The sequence below is a fragment of the Coturnix japonica genome, chromosome 2 (genome assembly GCF_054131305.1).
Source record: "Coturnix japonica strain WE chromosome 2, WE-NBRP24, whole genome shotgun sequence".
Lineage (NCBI taxonomy): Eukaryota > Metazoa > Chordata > Aves > Galliformes > Phasianidae > Coturnix > Coturnix japonica.
In genome coordinates, this window is record NC_140664.1 from 52312103 (window position 1) to 52335016 (window position 22914).

The window sequence follows — 22914 nt, forward strand, 5'->3', positions numbered from 1 at the left end:
TACCTACCTCTAATTGGCGGATCCCATGTAAAGGGAGGGGCTAACGGGGTGGCCACAGGGGTGTGGTGTGTGCTCTCGGTTCCCTCCTCCCCGGGCGCTATTGGCGCTTTCCGCATGACCGCAGTGCTCCGCCTCTCCTCAGTCAGCCCCAGGTGGGCGGGCTGTCCTTGCTGTGTTACCCTCAGGCTGCGCTGTGCCATGGCTCCTCGGGCGGGAGCTGGTGTTGGTGCCGCTCTGTGGCCGTGAGGGGCAGCGCCTCAGTGAGCCGCCCACACCTCCTGCCCAAACCTCCTGCCCAAACCTTTTGCCGCAGGTGTGCCCTCACGGCTTTCCTCAGCGCCTCCCCGCTGCTCTGAGGGGTCCCACTCCTTCCCTCGGAGGCGATCTTCCACACGCAGTTGCCCTCTTTTCCTCTAGTGTTACTTAAGGTAAAACCCAGTTCCAGAGCAGCTCTCTGAGCTCTGAAGAAAGCAAACTACTTCAGGTCGCTGTGTCCTGATTCAGTCCTTCCAGTGTTGCCTTTTTTTCTTGTTTGGTTGCTCGTTTTTGTGGGGGATGAGGGATTGCTTGTTTGTTTCAAACGTAACTTAGGTAAAGGAAAGCTTACAGAGTGTGATTCAGGTGCTACTCCCAGTTTATGACAGCAAACTATTTCAGTTGTGCAAACCGTTATGGAATGATAACAGTTTATAATGACTGCTTTCTCAGTCTGTTTGTGAGAGAAATAGCAAGAAGGAGTAATAGGGTCATGTCCTCTGTCTGAACTTTTGGCTGTTTGGGTTCCTCTTTTCAATGCTTTTTTAAAAAAAAAAAATCCAAAAATTACAAAGTTGCAGCTGGCCTTTTCAGTGTTACAGCAATCAACAGGCACATGCTCTGCATTCTGACTTTTCATAAACTATCTGGTCATATGCAATTCAAGAGCCTGAGCTCCAAACTGCCTCATACTCTTGCACACAAAATGTAGTCAGTAATTTGTATTTTAAGGCAAAGCTTAGGGTGTGAGTTACCACTTCATTAGGACCACTATATGTCTAGTCAGCTTGCAGTCCAAACAACAGGTATGTTTTCTTGTTCTTTTGATAACTGTGTTAGAGCATAACTAAGGTACCCACTGAGACAAAAATGCCATTCTGCATACCTTTCTTGAGTGTTAAAATAGGAAAACAACATAACTTAATTCAATTCTGAATCAGTGCAGACTGCAGTATTGCATAAGAAGATAATGCCTTTCGTGTAGGCAATACAGCATTGAACTGTCACCTGAGGAGAGGTGGATTTAAGCAGGGAGTACAGAGGTCTCCTGTAACACTAGGGAGGGGTCTTTTTGTGGCTAGATGAGGGTCTCTCTCTGCTGAACTGCTGGCACTTCAATTTTCTTGCTAGCCAGAAGAGGGCAAACTTCACAGGATTCCTCAGCACTTGAATCTCAGATGGATTCCAGCCCAAAGTTAAAAGGTGTAAAGGATATTTTCACCCTTGTCTTTAGTCTTGACATTTTGGTTTTAAAAAAAAAAAAAAAAAAAAAAAAAAAAAAAAAAAAAAAAAAAAAAAAAAAAAAAGCATAATATATTCTTTATAAGAAAACTACGTTGAGTTGTCTTCTTCTGTTCACCAAGTAATTATTACCTATCTAATTTTGTCAGAAGATAACTAACTGATTAGTTGTTCACCTGATATCGTGTACTTACAAAATCCTGTAAATACCTGCCTTTAAAGAATGTAATTCATTCTTGTAAGATCCAGGTTCTGTTTCAGTGAAATCAACAGCAGAACATGAATGGCAGAAGGCATCAGTCTCTATTCTTTGCCAGTCTGCCAGAGCTGCAGAAACTCTGTGCTGCTACAATAACACTGAGCCCCCAGTTACCAGAAAGTGAAATGAGGAGCACGCAGATAAAAGTCTGCAGGTAATGAATTCTCAGTTATTTTCAGAACTGGTGACTGGTGTTTGCTATTCAGCGATTATAGAGATATAGAGACATAAAGATTTTGGAAAGGGTCCAGAGGAGGGCCACGAAGATCATCAGGGGGCTGGAGCACCTCCCCTATGAGGACAGGCTGAGGGAGTTGGGCTTGTTCAGCCTAGAGAAGAGAAGGTTGCGGGGTGACCTCATTGCAGCCTTTCAATACCTGAAGGGAACTTACACCCAGGAGGGGAGTAAACTCTTCGAAAGGGCTGACGATAGCAGGACATGGGGAAATGGTTTTAAGTTAAAAGAGGGAAGATTTAGGTTGGATGTTAGGGGGAAGTTCTTCACTAGGAGAGTGGTTAGGTCCTGGAACAGGCTGCCCAGGGAGGCTGTGGATGCCCCGTCCTTGGAGGTGTTCAAGGCCAGGTTGGACGGGGCCCTGGGCAACCTGATCTAGTAAAGGTGTATGTTTGGTGGCCCTGCTAGGCAGGGGGGTTGGAACTACGTGATCCTTGAGGTCCGTTCCAATCCAGGTCATTCTGTGATTCTGTGATTTTATTAGTGCAACTAGAGTTAACTGTAGTAAAATCAGCACAGCTGTCATTAGCAGTAAACACAGTGAATTTTGATGGGTGATGTGCTGGCTATTGGAGAAAAAAAAAATACTATTATGTTTTTAAATGTCATCAGCTAAAACTAACAAAACAACCTACTTGGAATCAATAAATATTTAAAGTCACTCTGTAAGCATGCAAGCTCGGTCTGCTCTAGGTACATCTTTCGAGGTATTGTAATGCTTTTTTGTAGGCTGAGACGATGAACAGAATACTCAGAAAGAATGTGTACATTCCTTAGCACTCACAAGGTGTTATTCCATTCCCTGCAAAGGGAAGAAATGAGAAGCTCTGCCAGATGGAATGCTTTGAGGCAGATCTGTTAATTTTCCAAAGGCCTGTAATCTTTGTCTTAGACCACTGCGGTTGGGTTAAGAGTAAATAAATAGGATTTGTTTGACAAATTACACTGAACCACTGGAAACTGATTAAAAATCACATGTATTATCTCTACATTAGTAAGAAAAAAACCAAAATACTAAAAATGAGACCTTATTTTTGACAATTTTTCCTATTTTTTTAATTCTACAGACAGCTGATATTCCTGTACCAAGAGGTCCTTTCTGCACCTGTTATTGGAACATTAAATCAAATTTCAGTTATCATGGCGGTCAGTAATCATTGCATAAATAAGTGTATGTAGTTACATATATCCACGTCTTCACAAAGGTCTCTTTTTGAGCACCAAGAATAAGTTACATAATTTCTACCATGCATTAGTAATATAGATGGCTAGTGTATGGGAAATCACAGCTTGAACCTCTGATTAATTAGCTGAGGCAAGTGTTGGGTCAGCTGCGGGAGCACAGGTGAGAGTAATCTAGCTGTGCTCCCAGAAGGGGTGGACTTTGACTCCACCTCCTCTGAGACCTCATTTAAGGGCTGACCACCACTGAGGTAGCATCTCTTGGAAATTGCTTCCCAGTGGAGACTGCCTCAGCTATCTGGTCCAGACATCGACACTGGTGAGTTTTCTTTATTAATAACCTTTGGCTATTTATTACCATCTTGGTCAACATTTTTATATTAGCCACCTTACAGCTGCTTAGGTGATTTTTTTATTTTTTTTTTTTTCTTTTGACAAAATAATCTTTTTGAGTGGTGAACCTCTTGTGGAACAAAATTGACTTGGTAAGATACCACAGGGAGAGCAGTAGGGCCACATTCTGCCATTTTGTTTTAGGCAGTCTTCTGCTTACTGCATAACACGTCTTCACCAAGAAATGAGATTATGGTATGACAAACACCTGAATGTATTTTAGCTGTTATTCCCCTTTAAAGTATAGGATGTGTTCTTTAAGTACTCCTCGATATGCTTACCTATGGCAAGGTTACCAGGGAGCCAGAATGTATGATTTGATAAAATTCTCTTCAATTTCAGACACTTGAATTTTCTTTTCCGTTTTATTTTAGATACCGTTTTACAAGTCAGGATTATGTGAAGCATATGTAAAGAGACAAGAAGCTACTGTAAGTGCTAGAAGATGTCTGAGTTCTTCGGACAGTTACATTTGTCTGTGACTGTTGATGACAAAGACGAGAGTATTCTTCATAGAGCACACAATTTGCTCTACAGAAGAGAAGTTTCAAAGTTTTAAAGAAGAAAAGCCCATTCTGTTGTCAGATTGTCTCTCACAAGTCCAAGTATACTGTATGGGAAATTGGTAATCACAGCCTGAACCTCTCATTAACCAGCTGAGGCAAGTGTCGGGTCAGCTGTGGGAGCACAGGTGAGAGTAATTGAGCTGTGCTCCTGGAAGGAGTGGAGCTTGACTCCATCTCCTCTAGACCTCATTTAAGGGCTGATCACCACAAAGGCAGCATCTCTTGGAGACTGCCTCAGCATTTCCCAGTTTAGGCATCCATATTGGTAAGTTTTTTCCTCATAAATAACCTTTTGAATATCTGTTATCATCTTTGTTACTGTTGTTCTGCCTTACAGTATATTCAACCAGTAAAAAGTTTTAAGAAACTCCCCAAGTGATTTCACTAGATTCCTCTGCTGTAGTGGGGTCCTAATCCTGTTCAAAAGCATTAACGTTTGACCTCAAGACAGACAGACCAAAGAGCCTTTCTGCTGGTGCAAAGCTACCTGCATGTCCTATAGTTTCTGCTAGTGAGGTATTCAGAGAGCTGAATCACTCCCCAGCCCACAGAGGATTGATTGTCTCAGAAATCAAACTAAAGCACCGAGAACAAATAGAACCTAGAAGCATAATAACATGTTTCAGACCATTCTGCAAATGCTTTACCATTCTTAAATCATGTCAGTTTGTTACTAGCGTGTCTTGCAAGTGGTATTTCCATATACTGTCATATTTCAGTAGTCATAAACACTTTATCCTTTAGTTTGCGCTTAGTGGGTTTTATGAATGTACTGAAATTGCTAACTCACAAAAGCTAATTGCAATCAAAACTAATAGCTCAGACACAGCCAGTTGTAGGTATTTTTTTATTTTTTTTTTTAATCTGGAAGTGAAAATGCATATCTGGATTTCTGAGATACGTTGTTGAAATTAGTTCACCTTGCAAAGCTAAAGTTTTGAGTTAAGCCTTTTCAAAAGATACATTAAAGACTTTTTCCCCCCCCCTCCCCCCCTTTTCTCTTTGATGTTACTAGCTGGAAGCACCACGAAGAGTTGATCCAACCATTCTCCAAACTTGCCTCTCCTACACACTTACAGCTAGACTTGCACCCAGGTGGAACAAGGCCGGTCATTTCCTGGTGCAAGGTATTTTACTAATCCATGTCAGGAATCAAATATTTAGTTTTGTTTATCACTGTTGTTGCATTTACTTCTCCTAATTTAACTTCTTATTTCTTCTTTTCTGTAATCACATTTTCATAGTTTCTTTGTTCCTTTATTCAAGTTTAAAATCTGAAACAAAATAACATCCCCTTTCTTCATCTTCTCCTCTTTATAATAGGCTAAATAATTATTCTGACCAAATGCAGCATGAAGATTAGTCATTTCCAAACCAGATATTATCACAGTTGTTCTGCTCGCAAAGTAGTGAAACTGCTTCTGATGGGTTCTGGTGATAACAGGCAAAGTATTCACAGGTGGCCAATAGTCACATACAGTAGAGTCAGATTCACCTGACTGGTGAAGGTGATTTTTGGCTACAGAGCACTTCCTGTCAAGAAGCAGCCTAGGTCCAAGAGATGCTCTTATGGAGTCTGGACCTTACCTGTGCCCATGCTGGCTCCACCCAAGGTCTACTCCATCTGGTCACATGGGAAGCACAGGAGCAAGCAATGTGCCTGTGCTCCCTGGATCAGCCACACCCCTTCATCAGGTGCTCAATTGCCAGGTCAAGCCATGACCTAGGAGTTCCTCTACAGCACTGAATGTCTCCTAAGAACTTTGTCTGCTCTTCAGGTTCTGCAATAGAACTTTTGCGCCTGCTTATGTTTTTCTAGCAGAGAAGCATTTTTCTATCATATATATCTCCTACTAGTTTTTGTTCTTCTGGAATTCTGTTGTCTGGCATCTCTATGCTGTGTAGCATAATTGTAAATTATAGAAATATGGGAAGACTGATGTGTTTTGGACACTGTGGTGCACTCCTTCTAAGAAAAGCAATTGTGTGGATGATTCAAAATATACACTGAGAAAAACGCGCGTGCCTTATCCAGCCACAGTATGAGCAGTATCTTCGTTTTCAGTGTCTTCAGAATATGCAGTTCTCTGAAATGAGCTTATTCAGGATTAATGGATAGAAAGATAGATGGTAGCTCGTATAAAACTGGCTTCAGTAAAACTTTGACAACAGCTCACTCCTGGTGCGTGCAGCTTACTTAGTCATATATATGTATTGCTAAATCTGGCCAAATTCATGATAGATATTAAAATATATTGTAGTACTATGCAGCATTGATTTTGAATTTGAGAAATTTATTAACTCTTTAGCCAATTAAAAATAATTTTACATATATATGTATATACATACGTATATATATTTCAATTCCTTCTTAGAAGAAAAAAAAAAAATCTGTGAATTTTTATCCATGAAGATACTTCAATCTAATTTGCTTTTTGCTTAAGATGCTTGTGGTTTAGAAAAATAATGTTTATCTCTTTTGTTTATTAAGGAAAAGATTTTTTGTCTCAAACGGGAAGGCAAAATGCAGTTGGTAAGTATGGTCTCAGTTAGGAGTAAGCTTGTGTGAGTAAGGTGTAATGATGTGAACTTAGGATCGAAATGATGCTCCAATCTTATTACAACACAGTGTTTTTTTCATTTTTCATTCTGAATCACAGAGTTATCAAGGTTGGAAAAGACCTAGAAGATCATCTAGTCCAACCATTACCAATACTTCCCAGCTAAATCATATTCATCAACACAACATCCAAACGTTTCTTGAACACTCCCATGGTCAGTGACTCCACCACCTCCCTGGGCAGTGCATTCCAGTGCCTGACTACCCTTTCTCAGAAGTAATACTTCCTAATGTCCAGCCTCAATCTCCCCTGGCACAGCTTAAAACCATTCCCTCTAGTTCTATCATCGATTACACGAGAGAAGAGGCCAACCCCCAGCTCACTACAACCTCCCTTCAGGAAGTTATAGAGAGCTATAAGTTTTCCATATAACTTCCTGAAGTAATCTCAGACAAAATAGACCTGATGGCAGATTATTTTTTCTATGTAATTGTTGTCAGTTTGTCTGAACCCTTGAAAAATTACCCACAGAAAAGTATATATTTTTTTACTACTAATCTGTGGCCATAGATTAAAACCTACCAGTAAAACATTATGTTTACTTCAATTAAATGCACCAGCCTAAAATTAGTGTGGAAGCCCAAAAATAACAGATAGGAAAAGGAACAAAACTGACTGTGTGGGGTTTGCAGTTCACAAAATTAAAGCATGCTGCTAAACGATTGCAGAAAATACAAATGTAAATTTATTTTTAAAACTAGTATAAAAAATGAAAGATTACATTTTGAGATACTGAACCCAATTTACAACAGATACATATTTTTACATCAAATTTGCAGCAAGAGTATGTATTTGGAATTGTAATATGTTCAGTCTCTGCACCACAGGCAGGTGAATATTCCAGAGAAATGTCAGTAAGTGCTTGCCCTGATTATATAGTCTTTGATATTAACCATGTCTGCAAGTGTAATACTGAGCTTGATGACTCAGTGCAGCCAATGGTTATTTTTATGTTAAATATGCTTGCTTTGAAAATAGCTACTTTTTTTAATATAAAACATATAGGTTTCAAGCTCTCAGTTGCATGGATGGCCCTGAGTTCACAGGGAGATTTATAGTTTGCAATTAGTTGTTGGATTTATTTTCATTGTTAAAATGCAATTAGTTTTTATTTCCATGCTTAGATTTGTTTTTTAAACTCAGTATTTAACTGAGAATGGCTTTAAATCATTATTTGGTTTGGTAATCCAACACTTGAATTATAGTTTGGGACAGGGCTTTGGACTTTGTTTTTCTTTTAGTTCTAGACGTGAATGTGTCAGAGACACAGCTTTGCATCAGTGTGGAGGCCTGCTCAGTTCGGTTACCACCCCCCGAGGTATAACACAGTTCTATTTTATACGGCTGTATTTATCTTACTAATCTTTATCTTCATTTCTGCTAGGTGACTTACAATTAGGATGGTGGGGTGAAGCTCTGTGCCTCTAATTCTGTTGCTGGGATCTTGGCATTTGATTATGCAGAGTAACATATGAAGTTCCTAGGCTGTCAAACATGAGTTTCTGAGTTTAATTTTTAAAACTGCCTGAAAGTGAGACAGTTCTTACTTTGAGAAATTTGTTCTGTACTCTTATTAACACAACATTTAATTTTCACTGATTTTAAATTGCCCTTAAGCCTTTTACCTATCTTTGGGAAGCATAGGCTTTTACATAAGATACTGTACATTTTGCTTATTTCATAAGCAGTCTGTGAGAGCTGATAAATGAATAATGTATAAACTTCAGTATACTGTGATATCAAATTTGATACCTAAATTTTGTACTGCTATAGAGATATTTGCAATTAACTTTTTCTTTTTTTTTTTTTTTCCCTATTTTAAGCTGGGAGATTTTGATATTTTGACAAACACCATAAAGCAGTTTGAGAGCAACGAAAACACAGTTATTGACAGTCATTCCATATTAAGTAACTGGTGCTATGTTTTGCCAAGGTAGGCGTTTGTTTAAATTCCAGCAGAAACAAACATTTCCTGGAATGTTTGCCATTCAAATTGTAAATTCAGTGCTAGTGGTAAGAACACATGTTTTACATTCAGGAAATTTTACTTTTAGGTCTCAGTGTTATGGAAACTGTGGAAGAAAAATCAGTAAATCATAATGTGTGTTTAAATGTTATTTCAACTTTAGTCGTCTCTTTGCTGTTGTTGCAATGTTACTTTTCTTTGAGCATAACTGTAGAAGAATCTGTAAATTTAAAGATAAAAATATTTTCATCTCTGCCACAGGCTGTCTCGGTGCACACCTGTGATTTTCATCATAAGTTTCAGAAGTAATGATACATTTACATTTGTTTTATACTCAGTGATAGCAGGTATTACAGATGAGAGCAATCAGCCCTGTAGGTTCCAAGCTCTTTTCCATATTTCAGAAAACTTTGCTGTTGCTCTGTTGTAAACTTATGAACTAAAGATGTTAGTTCTCAAAACTTGAGAATAATACAGAAATGCTTTAAATGCCAAATAATCACAGAATCACCAAGGTTGGAAAAGATCCACAGGATCACCCAGTCCAACCATCACCAATAGTTCTCACTAATCCATGTTCCTCAACACAACGTACAAACGTTTCTTGTACATCTCCAGGGTCAGTGATTCCACCACCTCCTGGACAGCTCATATTGCAATGCATGACTCTTTTTTCAAAAGTCCAATGTATTTTCAAATGAACTTTGACATCCTTTATAAGCATCTTTTTTCACCCATGCACAGCATGAAAATGGGTCAGATCATAAGCATCAGCCACAGAATTCCTCCAGAATCTCCTTTCCGCTCATATGAAGAATTTCAGATGCACTGGAAGAATCTGGTAAAAAGCACCATTTTTGTATTTTCCCTCTCTTCCTTGTGTTTATATTAAACTTTATATTTTAATGCACATTTATGGATTGTTTTTTTCTTTTTTAATTTTTTAGTATGGCTATATTCTTCCAGATGATATTGAGGAGAGAAAAATATACTTGAGTGTTTACTTCAAGCCAATAGGGGAAAGGTTATTTACGTATCCTTTGAGAATACTTTTTGTTACATGTTCTCTAATACTCTCCTAGCTGAGACCTACATTTTTGTCTTTGAATGCACTACTTCTTCTACAACTTCATAGAAATCAGTGGAATTGTTGCACTGGTCAAACTGAAACAAAACATTACATCTGTTTCTGCTATAACTGAATAATAGGACGTCAAATAGATCAGGTTGCTTCTCAGCTTCTGTAAGCAAGATACTGCTAGTCTAAATGGTGACTTAAAAGGAACAGTTAAATTAATGCTATGTCTTGTTTCTGTAAAACTGTGGTGAGCAAAGATTTATTTTAAAGAGATTTTCTTGCTAAGTTATGTGTCATTATTGCAGTAGCAAGGATGTTTCAAGTCCTGTAACTTTGTAGGCTTTGGTCACTTGAGAAAGTAGATGCTTTTCTTCACATTTTTTGAATAATAATAATAATTAAAAAAAAATCTTTAGAGATCTTTTATGGTCCCCCCCCTTTTTTTTTCCCTAAAGTGATTCATAATTATGAAAATACAAAGAACTTTGTTATGTATCCCTGAACGCTATTCAGGTACCCTCTAAGATGCATTCGAAGTCAGCCAGTGCAGTATTTCCCTAGGACAGATTCAGAAAGTGTGTTGAACTCTTTTATTTCCGATGTGAAGGCTAAGTTTTCACATCTGTGTGGATTTCCAGTAAGGATGACAAGTAAAGCACTTTATGCTACACAGGAACTCACCCGGATCCCAGCACATGTAAGGGTTTTTGTTTGTTCTTTGTGGTTTTTTTTTAATAAAAATACTGATGGCACATACTCTGATTTGAAGGGAGCTTTGTGGTATTCAGAACTCATTAGCAACATGAACGCGTACTTTTCATAACGACAACTTCTTTTTAATAAATGTGTAATCTGTCATTATACTTCTATTTATGTCGTGATATTGTTGCTCAGTTGACAAATACATTAAAAAGGAAATCAGCATTAGAATTAGTATTAGTATCATAGTGTTAATTTGTTGTCATCAGTGTTTGCTGTTCTATCATCCTTATTTTACAATCAAGTTTCCAGCACTTTCCTTCTGCAATAATAACAATTTTTAAAATATTTTGCAAATTATTTTTTTAAATAAACTAAGGAGAAAATTAGGTTGTATAAAGTTAGGCATTTAAAAGCACTCCAGCTGTTATATTTACTCTGGCTGCTGATGGAGAGGAGGCACAATACCCTTAACTGGAGTTTTAACAAAGGCTGTGAGACTCAAATTTCTTGGGTAGCTGTATGTGAAAGAAGTGAAGTAATTAATTCTAAACGAAGAATACTGACAGAAGTTGCAGAGATTCTAAAATACTATAATCCTCTTTCAGAACACAGTTCCTGTTTATTTCTTTTCAATGATCAAAGCTACGATGGTTCCTTGTTGTCATCTGCAGTTCTTATAGGCATCTGGACATCTTTTGTTCACAATACTGATGCCTTTATCAGTCCTAAGAGACTATCAGACAAACTCTCTGCAGACCCCTTTGAAAGGGCATTGCCCAATTGAGAATCATTAAACCAAAATAATAACAGACATTTTACATGATCTGGTAGTGACAAGAAAAGGAAGAATGATTTTAAACTAAAAGAGGGGAGATTTATATTTGGTGTGAGGGGAAAGTTTTTTTACTCAGAGGGCAGTGAGGTGCTGGCACAGCTGCCCATAGAAGCTGTGGTGCCCCATCCCTGGAGGCGCTCAAGGCCAGGTTGAATGGGGCCCTGGGCAGCTGAGCTGGTGGGGGGCAGCCCTGCCCATGGCACCAACCCAAACCATTCTGTGATTCTGAGTCTATGATTTTATGACAGTGTCTGTAATTTAAGCCTTTCCTTCTGAGAAATGCAATATGTCAACATACTTTATAAACAAAACAAAACTAGGAAAGGTGAAAACAAATCTTCAACTATGGTTACAACAAAATGTTGTTTAAAAATACAGATTGTTCTAATTCAAAACAGGAATTTGCATGGTTACATGTTGTGATGTGTATCACGTATATATTATATAGAGATGCATTAGGTGATCAGATTTTTAAACCCAGATAACTGCATTTAGCAGCTCTTCTTGTATTTCAGGAAATACAATCTGAATCTATGAAACTGGCTGGTGAGATGGTTTGTGTGGTATCCCTGACCCAGACACCTCCAAAGAAGCCGACTTTGGCTAACGTTTCTTCCTCACGCAATATGGAAAACAGCCACTGGATGGAGCATTTGATCAAAGAGACAAAACCACACGCTTCAAGTACCAAAGGAAGTGTGGAAAAGATTAGTGTTGAAGAGACTGAGAAATTGATTGATAGACAAATAGCAGGAATATCAGAACTACCACTTCAGAATTCCTTAGGAGTGTCTGGAAGTTCAGCCTTCGAACTCTCTCCAAAAAAGCTCAGCAAAATTATACCAATTTTCAAAGGAAGCTTGATGAAGACGAATGGAAACGCCACAAATCAAACTAATGGGAAGAAAAGAAAAAACGTTGAAAAACAATCACCAGTAAAAAGTGTTAAATCTTCAGTGTTGACTGTTTGCAAGTCCAGCTTAACTCAGGTTTATAAACCTGCTACTTGCAGCAGCTCACTTCAGATAATTACTGAGAAAGCATATGTAAAACAAGATGTATCTGTATTTCAGCGGAAAACAGAGACTGGTGGACAAATGATTAAGTCTGATTCTTCCAGTAACTCAGCTGTAGGGTGGAGTTCAAGTGAAGTTGGTCACAATAAGGCAAATTCTCCTTCCTTGCTTAAGAATGTTAGGTCAGTGCATCAGAAATCTGATATCAGTCCAAAACTAAATGCGTTTGCAACTTCCACTTCCAGTTTTAGAGGGGGAAAAAATTCTGCAAGTCAAAATACCACAAAAGTTCTCAGGAAGCAACAGCAGTTGAAGAATGTATATTTGCAGATTGGTAAATCAGAGAATGAAATGACAAATTCCAGTTTATCACAGCAACAATCAAAGAAATCAAATGAAGGACCAGGGTTGAATATTCATGAATCCACCTTAAATGATACAGTGTGCACTGGTAAAAATGATGAAAGCAAAGTTTCCTACTGTTCTAAGAACTGTATTGCCAAGACAAGCTGTCTTCATACCAACTCCATCTATGATCAGGTACAGTAAAGTACACTCGTTATCACTGGTTCTCACAAACTGAGCATATTCTGAAATAACGAGTGATAAAGGGGATGACTTGCATTGTGTTCTACCATCATTCTCAGTATAATTGTCTAATATTTCTACTTCATATATTAACATTTTGAACCAGTGCTGCTCTTTTTGTTCTGGAAGGGACGATGTTTTACTTTATCTTCTGAGATTTTTTTATGTGGGACTTTTAAGGTGGGGTAATTAGTTTTAATTTCTTTAGCACAGTTTTTTTTATCAGTGTATTAAAATTTGTTTGAGAATAATACGGTGAACTTTTCAGTGTGCAGTCAGTGTAAAACCATTTTAATGAGCAGTCACTGATTGTGAGGTGCTGTCTGCAGTGTATAAAGCAGTGCTCTGTTAGATGAACGTGGAAGGTATTGCAAATACAAGTTTAATCTAAATTTTGCTAAAAATACACGTCGCAACATGGAAGATTCCTACTGGGCATAAAAAGTCTCCAGAGTAAGAGTAGTTAAGCACTGGAGCAAGTTGCATGAAAGTAGAACTGTTATCTCTTCAGATTCTTAAAACACGACCGGGTAAGGCCCAAAGCAATGTGATCTAACTTTGAAGTTATTGCAGTTTTAAGTAAAATTTGCAACTAAATGACCTCAAGGCATTCTCTACAATCTGAATTGTCTATGATTCTTACTGCATGTTGATAATACAGTGCAGTTTTTATGGGAATGATGTCCCGCAGGGGTTCATGCATGAATGTGTTGTGCTTCTCAGTGTTTTCACCTATAAAATGTAACGTAGTGTGTTATATCATAGCATTTTTTGCTGTTCCATGTGCACAGTTTTTCAGATTTATTAGTTCCTAAATGCCAAACCACAGGAAATTAAGGGGCATATGTTTTTTGCCATCTAACATACACATTTCAGCTTCTAGAGTGACAAGACATGCAGCATTTGCTGAACAGGGTAAGTCAGGATATCAAGATGAAACCTGTTTTGTGGAGCAATATGGTTATAATTCACACTGGTAGTGATAGACATTAGAGATCACAATGCGTAGTGTTGGTGAGATCTGATTGACAGAATACTGTGTGGGGTTTGTTTTTGTTTGTTTGTTTTTCAAACGAACATATAAACTTCTATATTTTAAGATGTTAACAGGGCACAAATATCTGACACGTGATGAAGCAGTGACCTCAAAACTGACTCACTCAATGGATGAGAGCAACAGGGATGCATCTGTAAAGAAAGGTTCTGCTAGAAAAAGACAGGTAAAAGACCCACACACATACACCTTTAGTACAGTCTATGAGAACTCAAATTAAGAAATGAAAAAGGAAAGTTTTATTATTTTATCATGTTTCATTTAAAACAGGGAAATGAAGAAATATTACTGAGCTCACTCCAAAATTAATCCTAGAATGAAAGCTTTAATGATGTTACAAAATGTAAATATATTTCTGAAGTAAAATTTTACAGACAAAAGTTCTACCCTCTCTAGCTTAACTATAGGTATTCATTCTTATTGGCTGTGTAAATGTTACGTGCATCTCACATACTTCAATTCAGCATTGCTTGGGTAGAAATGAACTCCTAAAGGCTATTTATGAATCAATGTGGAACTTTAAAAGGTTGGGTTTTATTTTTTTTCTCAATTATTTAATGATTTCAGATGCTTTATTACTAGAAAGGGCATCAACAATTAAATATGTTCCTAATACCAATTGAGTTTTTTTTTTTAAATTTTTCTCTAAATTCTGTTCTAATGACAATGGTGTGTAATTTAAATTCCTCTTAATTTTTTTTTCTTATTCTTAATTGTTACTTGTATCTCTAGGCTACACTTTTCACTGTCAGTCCTTCAAAACATACTCTATAATCACTCTATAAAATAAGTCAGAAGGAGCATATGTTGCACACGCTTTTCTCTGTTTCCAGCCAGGTTCCCTTGCCTTTTATGTTTAATCTCAAGCAGTTGATGACCGTTTGAGGTCTCATTACCCATTCACAGTATGAAGGGTTGTTGCACTTTGTGTATCAACCTGAGTCCTCCAACCTGCTTTAGGGAGGTGGCTGCAAGTCCTCGCTGGCTGCCTGCCGTACCCACACTGCAGCACCAGTACTGGCACCAGTGAGTTGGATGTGCAGATAGATGTGGGGGTGCCTTGGCTGGAGGCCGAGGAACACTCAGAAGAAACTTTCCAGCTGAGCTGTTAGCTTAGCTTGTATTACTGCTTTGTTTTCCCAATCTTTTGCTTGTTTATTATATTAACAGAAAGAAGAAGGGCATTCGAAATTAAAGAAAGTCAAAAGAAATAAGCCTTCTATTTAGGACAGGATGGAGTACTGAAGAAAATTCTGGGTATGTTCATTACAAAGTTAAAATATTTTCTCATTATTAAAATACTATTACATGTCTATAATAACCTTTGTATTTTATGGATTATGATAGCAACTGTCTCTAAAGGAATCACTTTACTAAACAACTGGCTTCTAGAACAAAATAAAGAGGTAGTAGAAGCCAAAGTCCTTGTTTTCTTTGGACACTTTTTTTTTTTTCTTTTTTTTCCCCTTTTAGTTACAGCCAAAAGCATATTCTAGTGCTGTGAACTTGGCTTTAATTTGTATTTTGATTGGCTCTTTTTCTTTTAGTCTAAAATAAACCTTATTTATTTATTTTCTGCTGAATTTCATTTGAACCTCAACTGAAGTTAAAACAATAAACCATTACAGTGAGCCTATCTACGTTATTTAATACCACTGCATGAAATAGAGTAGCTAAATGCTTTTGTGGTGCCAAGATCTAATCCAAGGACACAATGGCCTGTCATACAAAATGAAAAAGTTTAGTTTTTGGCCAGATATTTGAACCCACGGCATGGACTGTTGCTGATAACTGTCTTGCAGGATAGAGTAAACTTTTCCTATGAATATTAAGGATACATATAACATATGAAAACCTCTTGTTTCGTTGCTCTGGTAGCATATTGCACATTATTATGAGTAAAATATGCAGGAAGGAGCAAGCCTTTCCATTTCACTGTTTTAGAGATAAGCAGAAGTATGTTTATTCAGAGAACAATATTGGTGTGTGAACACAATGGTCATGCAGACACAACAGTTCAAAAATATAAACATCATACAAATCAAATAGAAAATACAAATTTTTTTTTTTTAAAAGGAAAATATAAACTGTGTGTCTTTTAATCCAGCTTTTGGCTTCAATATAGATGCTAACAAGTAGCCAAATATGCATGTTGTCTCAGAGGTATACTTTATGCCTTACTTTTCCCTCAGATGAACATTACTATCAATTGTCTGCCTCCCTGAAGGAAGTCTGTTGTGTGTGTGGATGATTTTCATACAGGGCCTTTGTATTCTGGTATTCAGCAGATCTGTTTCTGGATCTAGCATTTCATCTGCCCTGTTTTAGTTTCAAAGCCAGACAGTTGAGGCGTGGCCCTTCTTGAGATGTGATCTGTTTCAGCAGATTGAGTATAGATATCTGTATGGGCAAAGTCTCTGACTTGTTGGGAATTGTCAGAGATAGTGTTCCTGAGAATGGCCAGAACTTTAACTTTTAAGCATACATAAAATTACAACTTTTCTTCATATTTATGGTTTAGACACCAAATGGCTGAGTTGATTATTGTAGGTAAAGCATAAACACTGGAGAACAAATTGTTATCAATGAAGTATTTATCATAGCATCATATAATTGTTTGAGTTGGAATGGACCTTTAAAGGTCTCTTAGTCCAACTCCCCTGCAGTGAACAGGGACACCTACAGCTACATTATGTTGCTCAGAGACCTCAGCCTGACCTTGAGTACCTCCAGGCACAGGGCATCTGCCATCTCTCTGCACCTCAGCCTGTGCCAGTGATTCACTATGGTAGAACAACTTTTTCCTTATATCCAGTATAAATCCTTCCTCTTTTAGTTTAAAACCCTTCCTCTTTGTTTTATCAAATATTTAATATATGATTTCTAAGAATACCATTGGTATGGATTCATCATTGGCATTGGCAATTTAAAAACAAAACTAGAGCTAAAATAACTTCTGCTGTTGGATCAGTGCCTACAATTTCATTTCTGAAAATTTTTGCTTTGATTTTTCTTTATAATGTATTGCTGCACTTGCATTCAGAATACATGTCTTCAACACTTGAGAGCTACTTTTAAGTTAGCAAATTTACTGTGCAGCAAGAGCTGTAGGTGAGAAAGTCCTAGAGTGGAATTCAGTGATGTGGTTGACAAGAATCACTTGGATCTTGTAATTCATGACAGTAGAAATACATATGTATATTTTTACAATTGTCTTCTGTAAAGGGTTGGTTTGTTACTGATATGCCACATTCACAGCCTGTTAAATACTTGAAGAATTCAGAGTAATTTTCTTCCCCATTTTACTGGAGTGAAAAAAAGGAGATATATTGATAAAGCATATAAGGTGTCATGAAGGAAGCACAAAATATTTTAAGATCCTTAACATTTAATTTTAACACTAAGCCATTCTCATTCATTCTGTTTGTATCTGTATATGGACAATCCCCCCCTCTCTGGGGAAGAACATACTCAAAATAGCAGAGCTGAAGTTCCCAAGCCACTCATCTACAGAACTCTTCCTGTAGCTCTACTCTCATGTTATTGTAGGATACTGACCCTTGGTTTTAGTTGCCAAATTCCATTTAACAAATAAGAAGCTAAAAATTCATCCAAGAGAGTAATAATATGAATATTTTACATGAAATTAATTTCTACCATTGATGTAAGAATACTGTATGAACACAACTGGAATTAAGTAAGAATTCTCAGCAGTTTTGTATATCGGGGCTGGAACACTGTTAGATTGTTTCTTCTAAAACATGGATTGCCCCAAGCCAACATTTAGGAATTTCTCTTGTAATTCAAACAATATAGTATGAAATTTAAACAAAGCCATCTTTCAAGTGCTTTTGTGATGTAAAATTTAAAGTTGAAGTAATATTTTTTGTTATATAACTTTTTTAATCTCTCAAAGATAAAACAACTTATTTTATAATGGAGGAAAGCTTATTTCCAAATCAGATTGGAAATAACCTTTGGTCTGTATGCATTAGTAAATTGTTAGAGCCTTGCTCCAAAAAAGTAGACGTTATCACATTATTGCTGTTATCCTGTCTATTTTTCATTGCTGCAGGCTTGTTCCAAATTGGGGTTAATCCAATTTATTGCAAGGACAATGGTTTATTCAGATTCTCTCTTACTTTTACTACTTAATAGAGCTAAGACTTAGCTAGTTAAGACTCTGTGAACATTTTTCTACAATGGAAATTTCTCCTCCAGAACCACAAAAAGAATATTTTGAGAAACTTAAATTTAAAAAACTGTATGTAAGAGGAAAGGTAAAACTGAGTATGCCATTATCAAGGACAGATTTTTCATTTGTTCTGTGTAAAAAGAGAGAGAAAAAAAGAAAACCATGAATTTCGAGATACAAACTGTATAAAGAAAACACAAGTACGGAGATACACCAACTTTTGTTTGTATATTAGCTGTGCAGTTTTGAGTTGTCTTTTGATTTCTTTTGTGATATCAGTTTTTTCTATGTTTTCCTCATTCAGGCTTCCAAGAGTCCATTAACGTACTTAAGGACGTCTGAGCTTTGTGATCTTTACTCTGTTTATGTCATGTCACTGCTACCTGTTTCTGGATGAAAAATGGAAGGTTAAAAACATATGGTCAAGTGAATCCATATGTCACTTTCTACTCAAGACGATTTAGGTTAATAATCCTCAAATGGCTTTGGAAATTCAGCTAATTGTTTGGAATTCTTTAATCTCATTATGTCTAACCTAGCACTTGCTTACACGCTTGATTGCTGTTCCAAGTTATTCTGAAGTTTCAAGTCTCTATTTTTATGTCATAATTATATTTAATGACACAATTGCATGCTATATTATCTGCGTCTCTTTGTTTCACCAGTAAAACATTCCTAAGTAACTTCCGTTTGTCAAATAGTTAGAAAATAAACACTCCAGTTTTTATAGTTGGGGAACAATGTCAAAGCTGGATTTGATTACAGCTTTTTAGCTCCTGTTATATCTTTTAGCAAATTTCCATTCTCACATATAAAACTACAGGATGTAAAGGGTTTTTAAAGTCCAATCCACAACACAATTTTGAGCGATTCATGCTGAATATATATTGCTGCCACTTAATTTTATCAAAATAAATGTAGTTACAAATTTATGTATAAATTATTTTGGTCCTGTTATTGCTGTTTGTAAGCAAGTATTATTGTGTTACGTGGAAATTAAGAGGCAAACGCCAGTTTCTAATCTCAAACAATATAAAACTGTAGTATAACATTTGCTTTGGTAATACGTTGCCAAAACCTTTTTTTTTTCCTAAAGGAATTGGTACATTGAGACTTCACGTGTTTTATGAGAACTTTGTATATTGCCATCATTGTGTTTTTATTTGCCTCATGTTTCACGTTAGGATTTTTCTATTCTACAGTGACAAGCTTTGTTTATCGTTGTTTATTTCAAATGGAAAATGTTAGCATAGCTCTAATTTAATGGTGCCGGCATTTAAAGACAGTGAGCACTTCAATGACTTGTAAATTTATTGCATAATATATATATTAAAAAAAAAAAAACCCAAGAACAACTAAGTAACACAAATAACACAAAGAAGAGCAATGTATTCATCAAGAAACCAAACTATATTTACACTGAATGCGAACTGGTATACAAAGCCACTATTCAGAATGCTGTGGATTAGTTATTCTTTCACAGGTTTGTCTATATGTAATCTATCTTTTTCTTTCTCACAATATGGAAAAGCTTATGGAAAGACTGTCTTTATGCTATCCTATATAAACTTGTGCGTCATCTGGTCTGTCTCCTATAGTTGCTATTTAAGTGCCGCCTGTTTCTAGCATTTGCCTGCTATCTCCTTTTCTGCATCAGTCTCATGTTTCAAAATGTTTGCATCACTTTGTGTTATCTATTATAATACTCCAGATAGTGGAAATACAATTATTGTAGATCCAATTTGTTCCACTTCAAATAAACTACTGAATAATTCATATATGCTAAATGGCCAAATCCTTTCTAGTCTGTGTTGTGGGTGGGAACCTGTTACTCTAACCCTTCCAGCCCTTATAAATATGCAGCAACGTGTTTGGTACAGAGTGAAAATGCACCAGCTGCAGGAGTGGTGGTGAAAATGCCACTGATGGTGAGGCAGGGTTAGTGCTGGGACTGCCTTTGCAGGGGGTTATTGATGCTGAAGGGATCTTCGCTACTGCCTTTTGCTGTGTGTGGGGCAGTGTTAAGGGCTTCTCTCAGTTCCTCCTGTAATGAGTTCTCATTTAGCTGGGCAATGCTCTCACTGCCTGGAGTCACCCAGGGCCTCTGCCTGTGATGTCTGCAGGATGGATTTCTCAAGGGGAAAGGAACAGACAGACTCACCCACCTGCCCCAAAATATCCTGTTGTACATTGCTAACAGGTGGAATTGTAAAAAGTTAATGAAATCTTCAGGAGTTAGAAAATGGTCCGAGGTCAAAAGGCAGAAGATATTGCCCACCCTTTGATGGCTACTGGGTTTTATCATTCTGCGTGGCTCTTTGATCAGTTTTTCTATGTCTAAGTCAATTTAGACTTAATTTGACAAAGCTTTCTCTGTCTGCAGTATTGGAGGATTCGGAGAACTACAGCTGAACCATTTGTAATGAGTTTACATTATTTAGAAAATATGCACTTTCTGAGTGCAATCTGGTGTATTATGCATATTTTCATAAGTTGACAGTGTCCTTTTCTTCCACAGATGTAACAGATGCAAGTCAAAGGCACTTCTTACATTCTTTAAACTGGCCTGTGCTCAAGCTCCATGTCAAATCTAAACTTAGAACGTTACAAATTATTCAGGCAGGGAAGCTTGCTATTTAGTTCCCTTAGTGCAGTGTTTGTACCAGCTTGTGTTAATAGTTGGTTTTAAAACAGTCAGCTTGAAGCCCCCTCTCGCTGTATCACAGAGTAGTGGAGTGAATGGAGTAATTCAAGGACTTCAGGCCGTGTGCTGATCAGCATGCTGGTCCTCACTTCATGGAGAACCATGAAGAATTTCATGGCATCTCTCCTATTTGTTCAGGAAAATGATGTGTCGCAGCTGTGAAAAAGCTCCACTGTTCTATCTTGTTGCAAAGCTGTAGTGTTGCTAGTCTGCACAATGCAGAGCAGAGGCTCAACCTCTCACCTAAAAATTTGCAGCCAGGATGAGCAAATGTATTTTCACTGGGATATGCACAGAACTGGATGCAAACTCTGAGCTGCTTAATCTCCCCAGGGCAGCGTTAGATTCTGGGACAAAACAGCCTTACTTTGCTGGAAAATATGTGCAAATTGTTCCCAATTCTATCAGGAACACACGTAGCTTCTTGCAATGATCTTACTGTTTTTCAAAAGAGCGACAAACTTATTTTTAGGCTCTGTGTAAAAAAGATTTAGGCTTACTTCAGTGAGAGAAATTGAAAACTATTGGAAGCTGATGCATCTGAATGTTCTGCAGAATGCATCTCCCTGTTGTATAATACCTTTGACAGACAGGCTGTGTGAGAGCAGTCCAGCTCAGCTGGCTTCAACTGCATATCAATGTATGAATTTACTTAAGTACTATTAAACTATTTGAAGCAGCCATGTGGGTAGAAGTGCTGCAGTTGAACTTTACTGTAACTAACCAGAAAGCACTTGGCCCAGTGAAATGCATTTTCCTTAATTATACAAGATGTTACAGCAGATTTAAGCACGTGCAAAGATGACTGACTGTACAGAGCTGCTGCCCACCTGACTCAGCTCAGCCTGCTGCAGCAGAATTGGCTCAAACTGCTCATGTGCTCCAGCACCTTCCAGAATGAAATTTATCCCATGGGGAGATGCTACAGAAGGTACCTGTCCCCGCGCAGTCAAAATAGATACAGGTACCTATTTAACTTTTTATGTTATATTTGGGATTCTATTATGCAGCAGTGATATTTCAGGTTGGATACTAGGAAACATTTCTTCTTTGAAAGGGTGGTCAAGTGCTGGAACAGGCTGCCCAGGGAAGTGATTGAGTCACTGTCCCTGGAGGTGTTCAAAAAGCCTGTAGATATAATACCAAGGGTTAGTGGGCAAATATTGGCATAAGGTTGAACTGGACAATCTTGGAGGCCTTTTTCAATCTTGGTGATTCTATGATTCTATGTTTTTATTGTAGGCAGAGCAACACAGCTGCAGGATAGTTTGGAGGAGGAACATGAAGCAAAATTCAGCCTCTGCTGAAGAACAGGAAAAGGAGGGTGAGATGTCATAATTCAAACTGATACTGTGTACTTTGTATCTTCAAAAGAAAAAAAAAATACTATAAAATGAATTTCATTTCCTTTTCTGCCATTCAGTTAGTGGAAAATAATGAAGAAAAAAGAAAAACGGGCCTTCTATAAATTAAATATCCTCCTGGAGCTCACTGTGCATCTTGTAGCATGTATGACCAGCACTGTAAAGAGCTGAAATGTGTGTAAACTCAAACATTTGTTAACCTTATGTGGTGCTCTTTTCATTGAAAGAAAGACTGAAGTAAGACTCAGTTCCAAAAGCTTTATTTCCTGGGAGATCAGACTTCAAAGGCTGACAAAAGTCTGAATTCCCCATCCCTGGAGGCGCTCAAGGCCAGGTTGGATGGGGCCCGGGTAGCTGAGCTGGTGGGGGGCAGCCCTGCCCATGGCACAGGGTTGGGGCTGGGTGGGCTTTGAGGTCCTTTCCAACCCAAAACATTCAGTGACTGTGTGAAAAGCATTTCATTTTGTATCAAACCTCACAGTTCCTTTAGGAATGCCTTCACCAAAATGCCACCCAGAGAAGCCAAGCACTTGGTCTGGTGGGCCAAACCTGGGTTATTATTTTTCAGTCTTCTAGCACTAATTGGATATTCCACCTTTGCAGATTTTGCAGTTTGGAAAGAGTAACAATGAAATCAGGATTTTGCCCGTCAGTGAAAC

General features: G+C 37.6%; 1 protein-coding gene across 2 annotated transcripts; it reads left to right on the top strand.

Annotated features, from left to right (window-relative positions):
• Nucleotides 1-7: 7 nt before the first annotated feature.
• Nucleotides 8-19963, top strand: C2H18orf63 (chromosome 2 C18orf63 homolog). 2 transcript variants are annotated; one of them, XM_015855165.3, is made up of 15 exons: nt 8-428; nt 1759-1910; nt 3059-3137; nt 3941-3997; nt 5148-5259; nt 6624-6665; nt 7995-8071; nt 8577-8686; nt 9464-9560; nt 9667-9752; nt 10311-10494; nt 11850-12890; nt 14039-14158; nt 15163-15249; nt 18492-19963. In XM_015855165.3, exons 2-14 carry the CDS (start codon nt 1777-1779, stop codon nt 15217-15219), a joined length of 2196 nt encoding a protein of 731 aa, XP_015710651.2. In that variant the 5' UTR covers nt 8-428; nt 1759-1776; the 3' UTR covers nt 15220-15249; nt 18492-19963. The 2 variants fall into 2 exon arrangements, with proteins under 2 accessions (XP_015710651.2, XP_085395917.1); XM_085539791.1 differs by having other exon boundaries at nt 8-1910.
• The last annotated feature ends 2951 nt before the right edge of the window (nt 19964-22914 follow it).

Bases quoted from the DNA above. Each gene is read 5' to 3' on its own strand.
- C2H18orf63 (XM_085539791.1), top strand. From the start codon at position 1,777: ATGAATGGCAGAAGGCATCAGTCTCTATTCTTTGCCAGTCTGCCAGAG. The intron at 3,138-3,940 runs GTCAGTAATCAT...GTTTTATTTTAG, and splicing joins AAATTTCAGTTATCATGGCG to ATACCGTTTTACAAGTCAGG. The intron at 12,891-14,038 runs GTACAGTAAAGT...CTATATTTTAAG, and splicing joins CCAACTCCATCTATGATCAG to ATGTTAACAGGGCACAAATA.